The 17,809-nt window shown below is 46.6% G+C and overlaps 1 protein-coding gene across 1 annotated transcript; it reads left to right on the plus strand.

Annotated features, from left to right (window-relative positions):
• The first annotated feature begins 16,068 nt into the window (after positions 1-16,068).
• On the plus strand, positions 16,069-17,539 carry LOC120674764. The gene is made up of 3 exons (XM_039955892.1): positions 16,069-16,099; positions 16,859-17,148; positions 17,285-17,539. The coding sequence occupies exons 1-3, from the start codon at positions 16,069-16,071 to the stop codon at positions 17,537-17,539; spliced, it is 576 nt and encodes a 191-aa protein (XP_039811826.1).
• Positions 17,540-17,809: the final 270 nt, after the last annotated feature.

Raw genomic sequence — 17,809 nt, forward strand, 5'->3', positions numbered from 1 at the left:
AGCAAAGGCATGGTCTGAATATTTACACATTCAGACATTCTGTTTAGGTTTACACATCTGAGCAAAGGCTAAGATTGATGCAACTGTAATTCACTAATTCTGCTAGCAGGTCAACTTAGAGTTTCCTACTTTGCATTCCAGTCGCATTTGATTAATAAGATATGAGTGAACTCGGTTTAGACCATAACATGTCAAAAATCCTGTTAGTTAGAGCATCAGAATCTCATTGGTCATGATTCATGACCAATCGCATTTCTGAAACTCTGCACTTTTTGACACTTTGTGAAACTGAAACTCTGAACATGTGTACTGACACTTGCTGTTCTGAATGGAATGGCATTGATGCAGCTCGCGCTCCGAACACGCCGGTGGACTGGGCGACGCGGGTGACAATCGCCAAGGGCATAGCCGTGGCCTGGCCTACCTCCATGACGAAATGAGCATCGTGCACGGCAATCTGACCGCCAGCAACGTCCTCCTCGATGAGTAATGCAACCTCAAGATCTCCAATGTGCTGGCGCCCATGTGCCGGCCGCTTCTGCAGGAGACGATGAGTAGCGCCGGTAGCACCTATTGTGCAAGGCAACCCGCAAGAATTACGACAAGAAAAGGAACTCGTTTAGCTGGAGAGAGATATTTACCTAGGAATTCTTTGATTCGTTTGATCGTGAAGTATTACTTCTACTTGAATACCAATGGCGTTGCTAGGTAATTTTCAGTTTGTATAGGCAAATGTTATTTTTGCACTTGAATCAATGGCTGTATGTAGCAGCCTAGGAACAAGGATGGAAAAAGAAGAGAAATGTTACTAGTAGTATAATAATGCATTTTTCTGTTTGATTTACTTGTACATCAATCTTGTGAGGATGGTGGTGAATACTGAATAGTGATCATGATGAATTTCTGCTAACTGCTAGTCAACTGAGGAAGAATAGGAGCCACCATCAGCCTATTACAAAATCATTTTACTGCAACAACCTTTATTTGGTAATAATTAACCATGCCCCAAACCTGCATGCCACAAAACGACAAGACTATCCAACCACACTTTTGGTTCAAGCAGATGGAGACCCAACATCAACAACTATGAGAATCTAACGGTCACTGATTGGCATTATCTTCTTAAGAAAAAAAACTGATTATACCAATTTTGGGGGACTAAGTAATTTTAGGCGAAAAAGTGATGAATAACAAGATTGTATAACTCATCGAGACCGACAAACTTTATTAGGGTAATTTGTTCATTTGAATTAGTTTCGACGGGTTGACTTTTGAATTTTTGAATGTTACATATTCAAACAAAATTTTGGGGGACTAAGTAATTTCAAATGAAAAAGTGATGAATAACAAGATTGTATAACTCAACGAGACCGACAAACTTTATTTAGGTCATTTGTTCATCCGACGAAGTGATACTAAAGTTGTTCACAAATCCTACACATCACCCTCATAGTGTAAGGAGCTATGTTAGGGGTTTGTCAGATTTGTACTGCATATTGTAACCACTTTCTCAAATGAAAAAATGATCTAAATAAAGTTTGTAGAGCTTGTTGAGTTACAAAACTTTGGTATTCATTCCTTTTTGATTTGACATCATTTAGTGCTAAAAAACTTGAATCTACTTGTCATTTTTTGAAATTCAAATTTCAATTTGTTCAAACAAAGTCTGTTGGAGAATTAACCAAAATAAAGTTTGTACATCTTGACTAGTTCTGCAAGTTTGGTTTTATTTACTTTTCTGTTTGAATTCATTTACTCACTCAAATTGTGTTATCGCCATAAATTAACAGGATTAATTTATTGGCCGAGAGCGAGTTGGGCTTAAAGCAGAAGATTAAGAAGGCTTGTAAATCGGCTCCTGCGTGAGCATTTGGGCCCCATGGGCCATGTATCTCTAGATTTAGTTCAAGATTAGAGATAGAGTCCGATCGGGACAAGATTAGTTTAGATTGTTTCCCAAGTCTCCGGACTACAAATATGTACCCTGTGTTATTCATGAAAGAAGAACGTCATCACGTCTCGCAAAACCACAATCTCGGCGCATCGCCACCCCTAATCCTAGGGTTTCATCCAAGTAAGCGCCATGTTGCCCTGATCGCTTCTCGCGATCAGGGCAGCGTTGTTCTTACTTTTACCTTGGTATTACTCGTACTGAAGCGTTTTTGATGGCGGGTAGTACTAGTTATCTCGATGTTCGTAGTATAGCTTTTAGTAGATCTGTTGTGCTTCATTGCTTATCATCTACGAATATCATGTTGTCTCTATGCAGTCACGTTTCAATCTTATGCTAGATATTGTCGCATAGAATTAGTTGCACAGAGACAACACCCTGCTTCTTTTATGTCTAGTAGATCTAGTTTGTTATGGTTTACTCTTATTTCTAAGAGTTGGCGTAATATCTGCTAAGTTAGGCCTTGCAAACGGGTTGGATGATCCGGTGGTGTACTAGATGCTTTATCTTAGCCTTAATAGGGATTGTTCCGGGAATCGGCTCTTGCTAATTCTTAGGCCTCTGTTTTGGGTTTTGGTTTAGTTATCTGTTACGTTCATTAGGCCCAGTCACGTGCCCAGTCACGTGTAGGATGTTCCGATCTAGCAGTGAAGCTTTTACCATCGTGGATTAGATTAGTTAGATTTAATTGAAGCAGCTTTACAGTTATTCGCTTTATTTTATCATATCCGGATACAAATAGATCCAATCTGACACCGGGACTCGATCGGCTCCTTAAAGCCGATGCAAGAGTCGTCCCGGGGAGCCAACCACGGCTCGGACTTATGTTTCCACATGTTTGTGTATGCAGGCTAATCGTTGCAAGCACGTTCGCACCTTCCTGATCGGGTATAGGTCAGGTGGCACGCCCTGCGTCTTCAACAAGCCGCGGCGTGTGCTGGAATTGCGGGCCGTCGATGAGGGAGCAGTGCCTGCCAGAGGCCCCGGCAACCTCCCGGCTCTTCGTGTTGCCTGTCGCTGCTCGCCGGTGGGTTTCGACCGACAACACATTCTGGCACGCCCAGTGGGACACTTCTCGGCAACAACGTCCACTGCAACAATGTCTAGAGCGCAAGATCAAGAACCCGCTCCCAAGCCCATCACGTATGAAGAGCTCCCTCCTGAACACAAGAAGAAGTATGATGAGATCAAAGCTCTGTTGGAAGCCGATCTCATCGGCTCTTTTGAGAGGACCCGCAACCACGGCATTAAGTGGAAGGGGTTCTCACTTGAAGGCGCTCTCGACAACGTAGATTTGTCTGTACCATCAGAGGAGCGCACCAGGGCCCTGCGTCAGGAGATGAACTACATGGCGGCCCATACTCTTCATCGGCACTCTCAGAGCCTGATGAACGAGCTCGAGCGCGTGGCACATCGCGTCATCCAGGAGATAATCAAGAACCAGTACTCTCCATCGGGACCAACCTTGGGGAGTCACACAGAGGAAGCTGCACTGCATTCTAGGCCGCTATTGCCGTTCTCATTTGCGGCTCCAAAACCACAAAATTCGCCGATCTACGTCGTCCACAAGATCGGCGGTGATCCCGAAGAAGGCCAATTCCTCACCGAGCCACCCAAGGAGATCCCGCACGGCTACACGTACGCCTACATCCCTGATAGCGTCAATCCAACACGCTCGGTGCAGAAGGTAAACCCAGGAGCTTCTGGAGCAGACGCAGAGAAACAAGCGTGGCTTGCAAAGTACGCTACTGGGCCGAGTGCTGAGCCATCGGCCCCAGGAGTTCTTAGTGTGGAGCAGGTCAGTGCAATACTGAGAGACCAGTTTGGCATCCTACCCAAGAGAAAAGCGATCGGCTATTCCAAGCCGTATCCAAGTGACTACGACTTGATCCCGTTGCCTCCCAAGTATCGGCTTCCTGAGTTCACCAAGTTCAGCGGGTCAGAAGGAGCCAGCTCCATTGAGCATGTGAGCCGATACTTAACGCAGCTTGGGAGGATCTCAGTGTCGGATCCGTTGAGGGTCCGGTTCTTCAGCCAATCTCTTACAGGCCCAGCTTTTGGATGGTACGCGTCGTTGGCTCCGGATTCTATTCGAACTTGGAGGTAGCTGGAAGATCAGTTCCATACCCAGTATCATTCAGAGGCTGCTGAAGCTGGGATTGCCGACCTCGCCCAAGTCAGGCAAAAGCGAGGAGAGACTGTGTCAGAATACATACAGTGCTTCAGAGAAGTCAAGAACCGATGCTACTCATCGCGCATCACGGAGAAGGAGGCAAGTCGATTTGGCTGTTCTGGGACTCGCTAAGCCGATCAAGGATCTGGCTTTTCAGTTGGAGTTCACCTCTCTGGCACACATGGTGCAGAAGCTTACGGCATATGAGCTTTACCATCCTGAGCTGTACTAGGACAAGTTCAAGTGCCATGTAAACATGGCCCAGGCGGATGAATCTGATGACTCTGGCGAGGAGCAAGAAGTGGCCGTGGTAGAGGGGACTCGGGGGGCAAACCCTGTCCCGTGCAAGTGGATCAAACAGCAGTGGCTTGCGAAGGGCTTAGACTTCGACATAACCAAAGCAGAGCAGATATTTGATCTGCTCCTCAAAGAAAAATAGCTGAAGCTCCCAGAGAATCACAAGCTACCGACGGCACAAGAGCTGCAGGGGAGGCTGTACTGCAAATGGCACCACTCGTTCACTCATGCCACGGGGGAATGCAAGGAGCTGCGTCATCAGATCCAATCAGCTATCGAACAAGGCCGATTAATTCTGGCTCAACACACGATGAAGGTCGACACGAAGCCCTTCCCACAAGCTAACGTGGTGGAGCTGTCAGATTTCGGATCCGAGGGCCAGAATTTGGCATTCCAGATCAACATGGTGGGACCCATGCGCTGCCATGACAAGTAGAGGAGAGAGGCCGTTTCTGGCAAACGGCCGCAGGATGAACATGAACTGGAACAACAACATGTGACTGAAGAGCAAGTGCGTCACATCCACAACCAGCTTCCAGCTTCTAATCGGCTTCTGGAAAAGTACCAGTACAAGTTGCGCCGCCGATACGAATCGGAAGAAGATGAGTACGAGTATCGCACAGGGAAGACGCTGGGAAGGCGCCAGGCTGTACGCGACCACTGGCATTGCCCGTTCTTCAGGTACTGCTAGAATTCCTGCATGAGCCGATTGCCCACAATAGATGATTGTCTGGAGTGCAGGCCTCGGACACACCAGTCAGGCGATACTTCGGTGTTTCGACGCTTAGGGCCCAAAGTGCGTCACGACGAACATGTTGGGCGGACGACCAGGGGTGATTCCAAGCCAGAAGAAGATAGGTACCATCATCCACGATGGTGTCCTGATGGGCTTAATCGCTCGCAGAAGCGCAGGGTACAGCGCTTGCGCAATCTAGAAGAGGCAGAAGCAAAGTACCTTGACATGCTGAGGAAGGTGCGTCCGGATCTCGCGGAACAAGTCAAGCACCCGCGAAGGGTGGAAAGGCGCCCTCCAAGAAAAGAATGGCGCCCCAAGCAGACAAGAGCCGATGAGAAGCCATCGGCTAATGTGAACATGGTGTTCGAGCTCCCATCAGAGTTTCGGGCACCCCAACCGGAGGATTTGCCTGTTGCACAGTTGGATCTGGGCCCACAGCTAATCATCTTCGAGAAGCCCAAGGAGAAAAGCTACAAACATTTGAAGGGGCTGTATCTCAAGGGCTTCATCGACGGCAAGCCTGTGAACAGGATGTTGGTCGACACTGGCGCCATAGTCAACCTGATGCCGTACTCTGTGCTGCGCCGATTGGGTCGTTCTTCCGCCGACCTAATCAAGACCAATGTGATGCTCAATGACTTCAACGAACAACCATTAGAGGCGATGGGGGTTCTTAATGTGGAGCTGACAGTGGGCCGCAAGACGATCCTAACTTCGTTCTTCATCATCAACAGCAAAAGTACATACACGGTATTGCTCGGGAGGGATTGGATTCACGCCAACTGTTGTATCCCTTCCACAATGCATCAGTATCTCGTCCAATGGGATGGCGATGAAGTGGAGGTGGTCGGTGCAGATGACTCCAGCGAGGTCTCGCTCGCAGACATGAACGCTTGGGATGCGGAAGGGAAAGAGCCGATCTCAGGGATCGCCCTGGAAGATTGTGATCGGATCGAAGCGACAAACAATGGACTGAGGCTGGTCTTATCCACTGGCCTCACAGAGTAGATGCATCCTGGTATGCTACGGGGTGTAATAGAGATAGAGAGGCCGGTCCCAGCGACCGGCCCCAAAAAATAGAAAAATCATGTTTGGGGTCGGAATTGTTACATCATGTACGTACGATGGCCTGCTCTGGCAGTTGGCCACTCATTGACTATTTGGTTTCGAATGATGAAGCGGCCAGCCGATGCGGTTGGCCAAATAATTTTTCTTGTCATCTCCCTGTGTTTGCCGCTGATCTTGAGGATAACGAGGACTCTCCTGCATTCGCAGCCGGTTTTTTAGATGATGGCAAGCTGGGATACGGGTTCACGTTAGCTGATGATTTGGAAGAGGTTGACATCGGTCCTGGGGATAAGACAAGGCCGACATTTATCAGCAAAAAGTTGGATCCGGTCTTGCGTGAGGAGATGATTGCATTGCTGAAGGAGTACCGGGATTGCTTTGCATGGGACTACACTGAGATGCCCAGTCTAGATAGAAGCATCGTCGAGCATCGGCTCCCGCTCAAGAAAGGGTTTCGGCCGTTTCAGCAACGAGCACGTCAGATGAAGGCCGAAGTCCTAGAAGAAGTCAAGAAAGAGGTGGAGAAGATGCTGGATGCTGGGTTCATCAGGCCATGCTGGTATGCAGAATGGATCTCTAGCGTGATACCGGTACAAAAGAAGGATGGCCGATGGCGTGTCTGTGTCGATTTTAGAGATCTCAACAGAGCGACGCCAAAGGACGAATACCCGATTCCTGTTGCAGAGACATTGATCAACGCTGCTGCTGGCCACAAAATGATGAGTTTTATGGACGGTAATGCCGGCTACAACCAGATCTTCATGGCCCCAGAAGACATGAACAAGACCACGTTTAGAGTACCAGGCGCAGTCGGTTTGTTCGAGTACTTGGTTATGACCTTTGGACTGAAAAATGCCGGTGCAACATACCAACGTGCCATGAATTACATTTTTCATGATCTCATCGGCAAACTGGTAGAAATTTATATTGATGATGTCGTGGTCAAATCCAAATCAGCTGGGGGGCACCTAGAAGATCTGCGTCGAGTTTTTGAGTGGACTCGAAGGTTTGGGCTCAAAATGAACCCGAAGAAGTGCGCTTTCGGCGTATCGGCTGGTCAATTTTTGGGATTCCTGGTGCACGAACGGGGAATCGAGATTGGCCTGAAGAGTCAAGAAGTTGTGAAGACGATGAAGCCACCTACTACGAAGAAAGAGTTGCAGAAGCTCATCGGTAAAATTAACTTTGTCAGACGATTTATTTCTAATCTGTCTGGGCGCATTGAACCGTTCATGGGTTTAGTAAAGATCAAATCCGATGATGAGTTTCGCTGGGGGGCAGAACAACAGCAAGCTTTCGATGAAATCAAAGAGTATTTGTCAAAGCATCCAGTGTTGGTTCCTCCTCAGCAAGATAGGCCGTTCTATGTGTACCTATCCGTGGGTGACACTTCCATTGCTTCGGTGTTAGTCCAGAAGCACGACGGCCAGGAGAGGGTGGTTTTCTACCTTAGCAGGCGCATGTTAGATGCCGAGACCAGGTATCCTGAAATCGATAAGCTTTGCCTTTGCTTATACTTTACATGTACAAAGCTTCGTCATATTTTGCTCTCGGCGGAAACAATTGTCATATGCAAATCGGATGTCATAAAGCACATGCTGTCGGCTCCTGTCCTGAAAGGCCGGCTTGGAAAATGGATGTTTGCATTGTTAGAGTTCGATATTCGATATCAGCCTGCGAAAGCAGTCAAAGGACAGGCACTGGCGGATCTTGTTGCAGACAGGATCAGTACTGATATTGCGGCACTATTTATTCTAGCTTGGGCTATGTTTTTTGACGGATCGACTTGTGATGATGAATACGGTGTGGGAATTCTGTTGGTATCACCTTGAGGGGTGACTTACTCCTTCTCCATCAGGATGACTGCCCCATGCACCAATAATTTGGTGGAATATGAAGCCGTTCGCAAAGGGATGGAACTGCTCCTCAAAGCTGGTGCAGAAGCGGTGGAAATTTTTGGAGATTCAAAGCTGGTGATTTCTCAGCTCACGGAAGAATATAGATGTGAGAGCGAAGCTCTTTTTCCGATATGGATGCAGTGCCGTGAGTTGATGTCACAATTCAGGTACATCAATTTCCACTAGATACGCAGAACTCTGAACAATGAAGCCAATGATTTGTCTCAGATGGCTTCTGGGTACAAGGGAACAACCGATGGAGTCGATGTAGAGGTTCAGTTTCTAGAATCCGGAGACTGGAGAGCCGATATCTTCAATTACTTGAAGGATTCGGCTCGGGGGGCACCCAGAAGGATAAGACTCAACGCCATGAAGTATGTTCTGATAGGGGATGACATGTTCTACAGGACCTTGGAATGACTACTGCTCAAATGTCTTGCTTGAGGTTCATGAAGTAGCCTGCGGTACTCATCAATCGGCTCATAAGATGAAATGGCTGATTAGGCGATCGGGTTATTACTGGCCCACCATGCTTGAAGATTGCTTCAAATATTACAAAGGATGTCAGGCATGTCAGAGGTTTGGCAAAATTCAGATAGTGCCAGCATCAGTAATGAATCATATCATCAAACCATGGCCATTCAGAGGTTGGGCCATGGACATGATTGGTCAGATCAACCTGTCATCTAGCAAGGGTCATCAGTGGGTTTTAGCTGCTACAGATTATTTCACAAAGTGGGTAGATGCAGTGCCCATGAGATCAGTAGCGTCAAGAGATGTGATCAGCTTTGTCAAAGAGCACATCATTCACAGATTTGGGATCCCTCAGACCATTACGACCGATGGAGGATTGGTCTTTATATCAGAGGAATTCAGAAAGTTTGCCGATGACATGGGGATTAAGCTGATCAGATCATCTCCATACTATGCCCAGGCTAATGGACAAGCTAAAGCATCCAACCAGAGCCTCATCAAGCTCATAAAGCGAAAGATCGATGAATATCCTAGGCGCTGGCATGAAGTTTTGTCAGAGGCTTTGTGGGCATATCGTATTTCATGTCACAGATCCACCAAGACATCGCCGTACCATTTAGTCTACGACCAAGACACTGTGTTACCATGGGAGATCACGGCCGGATCAAGGCGTGTTGAGTTTCAGAATGATCTATCTGCTGAAAAGTATGCAGCCTTGATGAATGACAACGTGGAGGACCTGACAGGGCTAAGGCTTTGGTCATTGGAGAAGATTAAGGAAAACAAGGCTAAAGTTGCTCGTGCGTACAACAAGAAGGTCAAGCCAAAGAATTTCCAGGTTGGAGACTTGGTTTGGGAGGCAGTTTTACCATTGGGAACTAAAGATAAAAAGTATGGCAAGTGGTCTCCAACTTGGCATGGGCCGTACAAGGTTGATCAGGTTTTGCCTGGGAATGCATACATGCTCGAGGAATTGGACGGCGTCAAGTTTCCTGTTGCTGTCAATGGTCAACACCTCAAGAAGTATTTCCCGAGCATGTGGGAAAGCGAGTTACAAGAGCCGATGAGATCCATCTGGCTGTAATCATGAAAAGGCCAACACGTTGAGTTGGCCAGTAAAAAAAAATATATAGGCCAACACATTGAGTTGGCCAGTAAAAAAAAGAGAGATAGGCCAACACGTTGAGTTGGCCGGTAAAAAAAATGAATGGGAAGCCAACACGTTGAGTTGGCCTGTAAAAATACATATGAGAAGCAAACAGCCGATGTGTAGCCATCAACTTAAGGTGTTTTTAAATGAGTACAAGTTTCAGGTTTAACAGGCCACGTCAAATGTTTTCTGAACAGTTCTACTAGTTCAGGAATTTTTCTATGGCATGGATGGCGTCTGCACGTATAGCATCAGCTCTTGCAATGGTTTCTTCATCGTCCTTGTCATCGCCTGATATTATCTGCCGACTCAATGTGCTTATCTCTACAAACTCTGCCTGTATCTGTTCAGTCATTTCTTGGGCTTCCTGCTTAGAGTTTGCGATCGAAGCTTTCTCCTCTTGGATTAGTCTTTGGGTATTGCGGACCTTTTCTTCAAGCTCCATCAGTTCTTTTTCCAAGAGGTTGAGTCGTCTTGTGTTCTCGGAGATATCAGCTTTAGCATCCAGAGTTGCTTTCTTTTGGTTGAGGGCTTTGCACTTTTGAGCTATGTCAGTCTTCAAAGAAGCTTGAGAATGACGTGCTTCTATTCTTTGTTGAGCTGCCTTCACCTCTACTCGGAAGAAAAGGAGATGGCCGGTTGGCCAAAGTTTGACTTGAAGTGATTCTGGAAGCTGGGTTTCTATCTGCTTAAAAATTTCTTTTATCTTGCTGGAATCATTAACCAGAGCAGTGATCGGAGCAGATAGTAGATCCTTGATGAGTTGAAGCTGATGTGCCAAATTAGCCGATTGCTGCAGAGATTGTGTTTCTGCTCCAGGGATAGTCAGACCCATTGATGCCGGGTCAAAGGAAAGCAAACCTGAAATATCAAAGCTCTATGGGCATATCTGAAGTTAGAGCAAGATGCATTTGTGAAGCTATCGGCTGATTCAGAATTGGTTCTTGTAACGTTACCTGTTCTGAAGAAGAAGCGTTGGGCGATTCAAGAGCGATCGTCCTAATAGAGCTTGTGTCAACATAAAGAACATTGACTGTGTTGGCTTGCCCCTCGCTTGCCTCTATCAGTACATTAGGGTTTGTAGTCATCTCATATTGTACTGGGCTTTCTGCATTGGGGGTGTCTTCAGCCATGTTCTGAAATTAAAATTACGGTCAACCAGGATATATGTGCATAAGGAAGAAGTTTCAGAAAAGATGAATCACCTGGTTGATGTTGGACTCTGATGGGCTTGGGGAAGTTGGTGCTGGTTTCTTGATGACTCGCCTCGTAATCATCTTCCTTTTCTTGGTCAAGACTCGGGGGGGGGGGCAACACTTGCAGAAGTTTGTCTTCGTTTGGAAGCCGACTGAAGTAAGTCTGGCTGAATGGTCATTATCACTTTCTTCATTGGCGATGATCCCTTGCAGAAGAGTACGTCAGGGGCAGTTGGAAGAAAGTGGAATGGCTCCCCATTGCTGGTCATAGGTTCTGGACCATCGTGTTGCTGCTAACAGGGTGAGCAGGATTAGTCAAGTAGAGGAATGGATGATCTAGAAAGAATAAAGTGCATAAATTCAGTACCTCTTCCTCGGGGATTACATATTCAGGATCAATTTGCTACAGTCGAGGACCTAGAGCTTTCCTCAATACATGGGTTTTCCACACTCCCCACCATGTGCTAAAATCGATCGATGAAGGATCAAAGGATAGATCGGCTGGTATTGGAATGTGGAGGTCATCGAACATGCTGTAGCATCTTGAGCTGGTGAGACCATCAGGCAGATCGGCTTTGCTCTCCACCAAGTGGTGAATATGGAAGTGGGGAGGGACCTGTCCTAGGCCAAATTGCCGAGCTGCTATGACTGGTTGGTAAGATTCATAACCTGGCTTGATAATTCTATTAGAGGTGCTAATGCAAACAGGAAGGAAGCCAGGTTGGATCATTAAAGAGTATAAATGCTGAGTGCTGTCGTCATCGGCAAAATTGTCTAATCTGAAGGTAGTTGGGTTCTCAAAGGATTCAGATTCAATAAATGGGAAATAGAGTGGATTATCCAATCCTTTGAAGAAAACTTTGAACCAGTTTGCTGCATCTGCTAAATTCAGTTTACTGCCAGGGAGACTAAATAAAGCTTGGACATAGCTAGTACATCTAATTGGTTTGCCACTCTCATCAGGAAAAGAGTTCTTGGTCAGGCCTTGGAAGTTCGGCATCTGGTGCTAAAAGTACAGTTGGGCCCACAACTGAATAAACCACCAAGGGCCTCCAGTTCTCAGTTTCTTTTTGTTAAGCAAGTTAGATGTCATCAAATGGAGATATCTGTAGTTTTCTCCAAGGAAAAGTTTGCCTAGGCCGATATGATTGCCATGGGCCAGGTGATAGGCCAAGGGAAGATAATTCTTAGTTAGAGCTAAAGAAGGACCACAGAAGATGAAGTGCTCTAGCCAAAGATTTAAGAAGGTTGTGTGTTCCTTCTCAGTCACTGGACCTTTCGTTTTCATGTGCTGATTCATGTAAGTGCCCCAGTTTGTGCAGTTAACCTTGGAAGAAAGTTTGAAGGGGACTTCTGCCATTTTGTGAGCAGCAGGATTAGGAGATCTGATGTCTAGGCCAGTGATCATGGTGACATCTAGCAGAGTAGGGGTCATGGGTCCATGACCAAAGAGGAAACAGTTCAGAGCATCAGACCAGAAATAGCCGATAGTTTTCAGAAGATTTTCATCTTTGTCAAGGGGTGATTGTGATAAGCTAAGTGCATCGGCTATGTTCAAATCCTGCCACAAGGGCATATAAGTTTTTGCTACTCTGCTGTACCATGTAATCTAGCTCTCAGGGGGATTAGGCCAGGCTCTTAAGCAGTCGGCCCAGAGGTTCAGATCGATGTTTTGACTCACAAAAGGGATCCTATTTGTTTCACAAGAGATCAGATCTATGGGGTTTTCGAAAGTTCGTGGGCCAAGACAGAAAAATTTTGGATTGGAAGGATGTGGCAGAAGAATGTCTAACACCTGAAGTTCAGAAATTCAGAAGTATGCATATGATGTCATGTTTCAGAGTTTAGTGTTTCAGGGGCTTAGTAAGCTGAAGAAAACTAAATGATTAGGCCGAATATTACCTTCAGGCCGCAGATTGCCGCATCATCGATTGCAGAGCTTGTCGTCTGAGCTGCAGAATCTGCCATGGTACAGATCCGTTGACTTGGGGTTTGGTTGCTATGGGTTCTGATTCGAATTCCGGGTGCTTGGAGAGTTCTTGCTCGAATTTGTAGAGCTTGGTTTTCGAATTTCGTTCGGATTTGAGAGTTTGTTTCAAGCTCGGTTCAAGGTGGAAGTGATACTCTACTCTTGTGCGGATTGCTTCTAGTTTGAATTTCGTCGGCTCTTGGATATTTATAGAAGCCTGATGCGTTGCCATCGGCTTTTTTGGAAAGTAATCGGACACACAGAATTAAAGGGGAAGTCGATTTCATTAATAAGAAAGATCATTACAAGGAAAAGCCGATTGTTAGAAAGGAATTAATCCTTCGGCTTTGTGATCCTAACCCTACGATGCTACCTACATCTACCAGTCGTAGGTATCTAAGTGCCTACGGCGCTTGGGACTCCGGGCCGGCGCATCACCGCCGTCGTCACTGTCGTCGTCGTCGTCGTCGCTGCTGAAGGCACTGCTGCCGCCTTCGGACCCGAGGTCGCTCAAGCCGTCATCGTCGCTGCTGCTCTCTTCCTCGCTGTCCTCCTCGGAGGACCTAAAGAAACGAAACGGCTTTCTGCCCATCAGCTCGTCGTCGTCGGAGGGGGAGTCGATCTCCTCTTCCGAGGAGGAGTCGACTCCGTCTGAAGAGGGGTCTTCCTCGTCGCCACTCTCCGACTCTTGGAACAGGAGCCGGAGGTCTTCTCCTTCAGTTTCGGGATTGTCCTCCTCTACATCGCAGTGCAGAGGAGCCAGCGCTTCGTACGCTGCGGTTGGGTCCCACTCCGGCATCGGCTCCCGACTCTCCGGAATGGAGTCGATGGAAGAAGCAGGGAGGGGGGAAGAAGAAGGAGAAGAGGAGGAGGAAGAATCTCCGAAGGAGTTGGAGTCGGAGGAGGAAGAGATCGCCATGGCTATTGGTGCTGGAGGATTGGGGTTTTTTCCTGCGCTACTGGCATTGGGAGGAAGAAGGAGTTTTGCCGTGAAGAAGAGCCGATTCGGGGTGAGATTAAATAGTGAAAAGATGGAAGACGGATCGGCAGTTTCACATTCTATGAGGAGCCAGTTGCAGAGACGTTGTGTCTTCCTTGGTGGTTGCAGTGTGTTTAATGAATATTAACTGGAAGATGAAGCAACGGAGTGGTTTTGGAACTATCATTGACAAAACTAGGGGGGCATGTGTTATCGCCATAAATTAACAGGATTAATTTATGGGCCGAGAGCGAGTTGGGCTTAAAGCAGAAGATTAAGAAGGCTTGTAAATCGGCTCCTGCGTGAGCATTTGGGCCCCATGGGCCATGTATCTCTAGATTTGGTTCAAGATTAGAGATAGAGTCCGATCGGGACAAGATTAGTTTAGATTATTTCCCAAGTCTCCGGACTATAAATATGTACCCTGTGTTATTCATGAAAGAAGAACGTCATCACGTCTCGCAAAACCACAATCTCGGCGCATCGCCACCCCTAATCCTAGGGTTTCATCCAAGTAAGCGCCATATTGCCCTGATCGCTTCTCGGGATCAGGGCAGCGTTGTTCTTACTTTTACCTTGGTATTACTCGTACTGAAGCATTTTTGATGGCGAGTAGTACTAGTTATCTCGATGTTCGTAGCATGGCTTTTAGTAGATCTGTTGTGCTTCATTGCTAATCATCTACGAATATCATGTTGTCTCTATGCAGTCACGTTTCAATCTTATGCTAGTTCTTGTCGCATAGAATTAGTTGCACAGAGACAACACCCTGCTTCTTTTATGTCTAGTAGATCTAGTTTGTTATGGTTTGCTCTTATTTCTAAGAGTTGGCGTAATATCTGCTAGGTTAGGCCTTGCAAACGGGTTGGATGATCCGGTGGTGTACTAGATGCTTTATCTTAGCCTTAATAGGGATTGTTCCGGGAATCGGCTCTTGCTAATTCTTAGGCCTCTGTTTTGGGTTTTGGTTTAGTTATCTATTACGTTCATTAGGCCCAGTCATGTGTAGGATGTTCCGATCTAGTAGTGAAGCTTTCACCATCGTGGATTAGGTTAATTAGATTTAATTGAAGCAGGTTTACAGTTATTTGCTTTAATTATCAATATCCAGATAGATGCAGATCCAATCTGACACCGGGACTCGATCGACTCCTTAAAGCCGATGCAAGAGTCGTCCCAGGGAGCCGACCACGGCTCGGACTTATGTTTCCACGTGTTTGTGTATGCATGCTAATCGTTGCAAGCACGTTCGCACCTTCCTGATCGGGTATAGGTCAGGTGGCACGCCCTGCGTCTTCAACAAGCCGCGGCGTGTGCTGGAATTGCGGGCCGTCGATGAGGGAGCAGTGCCTGCCAGCGCCCCGGCAACCTCACGGCTCTTCGTGTTGCCTGTCACTGCTCGCCGGTGGGTTTCGACCGACAACAAATTGTTGTTACAAATTGTCAAATTTTGAATTTCAAAATTTGAATCAGAGACGGAGAAATGCCAAAAATGAGAGTTGTAGATTTTGATGAGTTATACAATTGTCTAGTTGATGACTTTTTAATTTGAAATCGTTTGGTATTTGAAAATGCTGTTTGAGGCTATCTAGCTCTAATTTCAAAACTAGGGCCACCTGCCAGTGAGCCATCTACCTCTCGGCGGCAAGCCAAATATCCTCACACCCTTTCCCGCTACTAACCTCCTGTTCTAATTTCACTTTTTTTATTTCTCCCACTCTAATTTCATTCCTGGGGCCACCTGCCATTGAGGTATCTCCCTCTCGGCGGCTCCAGATAAATCTCCCTCTCGAAACCTCTCTCCCTCATTTCGTCCCTCTCTCTCCCTCTCCCCCTCTAAACCCTAGCCGCCACTGCGACTGTCTCTTCATCGATGCCCACCGCACCGGCCGGATCTGCACTCGACGACGCCCGACGTGCCACCCGGGTCCGTACCTCGCCGACGCGCGAAGCCCCGACCGGTCCGCACCTCGACGACGACGACACACGACGCCCACCGGAAGTGGCTCTACTTCCTCGCCGTTGCCGACCTGGTCTGCTACCTCACCTCGCCACCGGAAGCGGCTCTGCTTCCTCGCCTTCGCCGACCTGGTCTGCTACCTCACCTCGCCACCGGAACCTTGCGGATCTACTACGCCGACGGCGCCGACCGGATCCCGTTAGCTCTTCGACGAAGTATGGTAAAGACTAGACGCGGTGCAGTAGCAGGTAAGCCAAATACCTACACCCTCGAAGATGGTTCCAGTTCTTAGGGTTTGGAGCTCGAGTTGGATTAGGGTTCGGAGCTTGAGCTGGACGAGAATTAGTTGGATTAGGATTTGGATCTCGAGTGGGGTTAGGATTTGGAGCAATTAGTGAATGATGTTTCTGGGATTAGGGTTCGGATTTGTGAATGATGTTTCTGTATCTGTACCTCCAAAATTATACTACTACTGCCATGATGAAATGAATCAAATTAATCTAGATATGATTAGCAGGTGATGGGTTAACTTATGCATTACAAGATCTGTGTTAACTACTGCTGTGTTGATAGATATGATTAACTACTGCTATGTGACAATATGATTAACTACTTCTGTGTTTAGATATGATTATCTACTACTGTGTTGACATATAATTATCTACTGCTGTGTTTATATATGATTATCTACTGTTGTGTTTAGATATGATTATCTACTGCTGTGTTAAATCATTATACATGTGTTAAATGCATTACAGTTCATGTATATTGCTTAGATCACACCAGGTGCTATTTTTTCATTGTATGCTTCCTGCCTGACACCAGGTACTATGTAGAATATATGATTCTTGATATGCATTGTTGTTAAGGATTTAGAACCATACTTGGTTTGTGTCACCAACCAGCATTAGGCAATTAGAATTGAGGTAGTGAATATGTTATGAATAATTAGAATTTCTATGAATGCAACATCCTCACCTGTCATATTATGTGTTTACGCGTGTAAGAAACTACAAAAACTGATTACGAGAGGCAGCGGGACAAGAACATAGCAGAGAATAATGCAAGATTTGAAGCACTTGGCCTCAACAAATTTTCAGCAACTGTAAATTCATTTGCAAATGCATTTGCAAGTTCAACGGGAATAAGGGAAGGGGAACAGGGTAGTCGTGCTGGAGATACATATGATTCAGATTATCTCCCTGAAACTGCAGAGCAGGTTCAGGGAGACACCGATGATGATACGTCATTAGACGAGGAGCTAGTCGACGAGCCTGTTCCTCTAATGATTATTGAGGTACCTGGGGATGTGATGAACACTTGCATTTCTTACTTCTGGCAGCAGTTCATTATTTGACTTGTTTTTCTAATTCATTCACGTGCTAACAAGATCTTTTTCTCTCCTACTATATCCTCCTAAACGTTTTCGAAAGAAAATCAGTGCAAGGCGCCGAAAAGGAACTGTAGAAATGCCACCTGGAGGTGCAAGAAAGAGTAAGCGAGTGAGGTCTCAAGCTCCAGATGAGAGACCTGCTGAAGCTGAAGATGTAGCTGTTCATGGAGGAACCCAGGGTAAGAGAATTAGGCCAAGTCCTTCCAATGAGAGGCCTCCAGGTGTGGCAACAAGGTCCTCCTCCACAAGGCAACAGCCAACTCAACCAAGTGATGAAGGTCAGCAAGGGCGCTAACAGCCAACACAACCAAGTGATGAAGATCAGTAAGGGTTACCTCCAATATCAGAAGATCACGGTGTTGACTGGTCCTACCATGGGGCTTATCAGAATGATGGTTTTGGTGGTGAAGGAGAGCAGCCTGAGGGAGAAGAAGAGGTGCACCCTGAAGAAACGACGCAAGCAGGAGCTAAAGGCAAGTGGCATTTGCTAAAACTGCCTCTTTTTTTACTACTGCTGCTATGTCACATGTTGCTGATGCTGCTATGTTACTGCTGCTACCTGTTT

The sequence above is a fragment of the Panicum virgatum genome, chromosome 5N (genome assembly GCF_016808335.1).
Source record: "Panicum virgatum strain AP13 chromosome 5N, P.virgatum_v5, whole genome shotgun sequence".
NCBI lineage: Eukaryota > Viridiplantae > Streptophyta > Magnoliopsida > Poales > Poaceae > Panicum > Panicum virgatum.

Excerpts from the sequence above, each read along its gene's own strand:
- LOC120674764 (XM_039955892.1), top strand. The coding sequence starts at position 16,069 with ATGGTAAAGACTAGACGCGGTGCAGTAGCAG. Across the intron at positions 16,100-16,858 it reads TAGACGCGGTGCAGTAGCAG|AAACTACAAAAACTGATTAC; the intron begins GTAAGCCAAATA and ends TACGCGTGTAAG. Across the intron at positions 17,149-17,284 it reads TTCCTCTAATGATTATTGAG|AAAATCAGTGCAAGGCGCCG; the intron begins GTACCTGGGGAT and ends CGTTTTCGAAAG.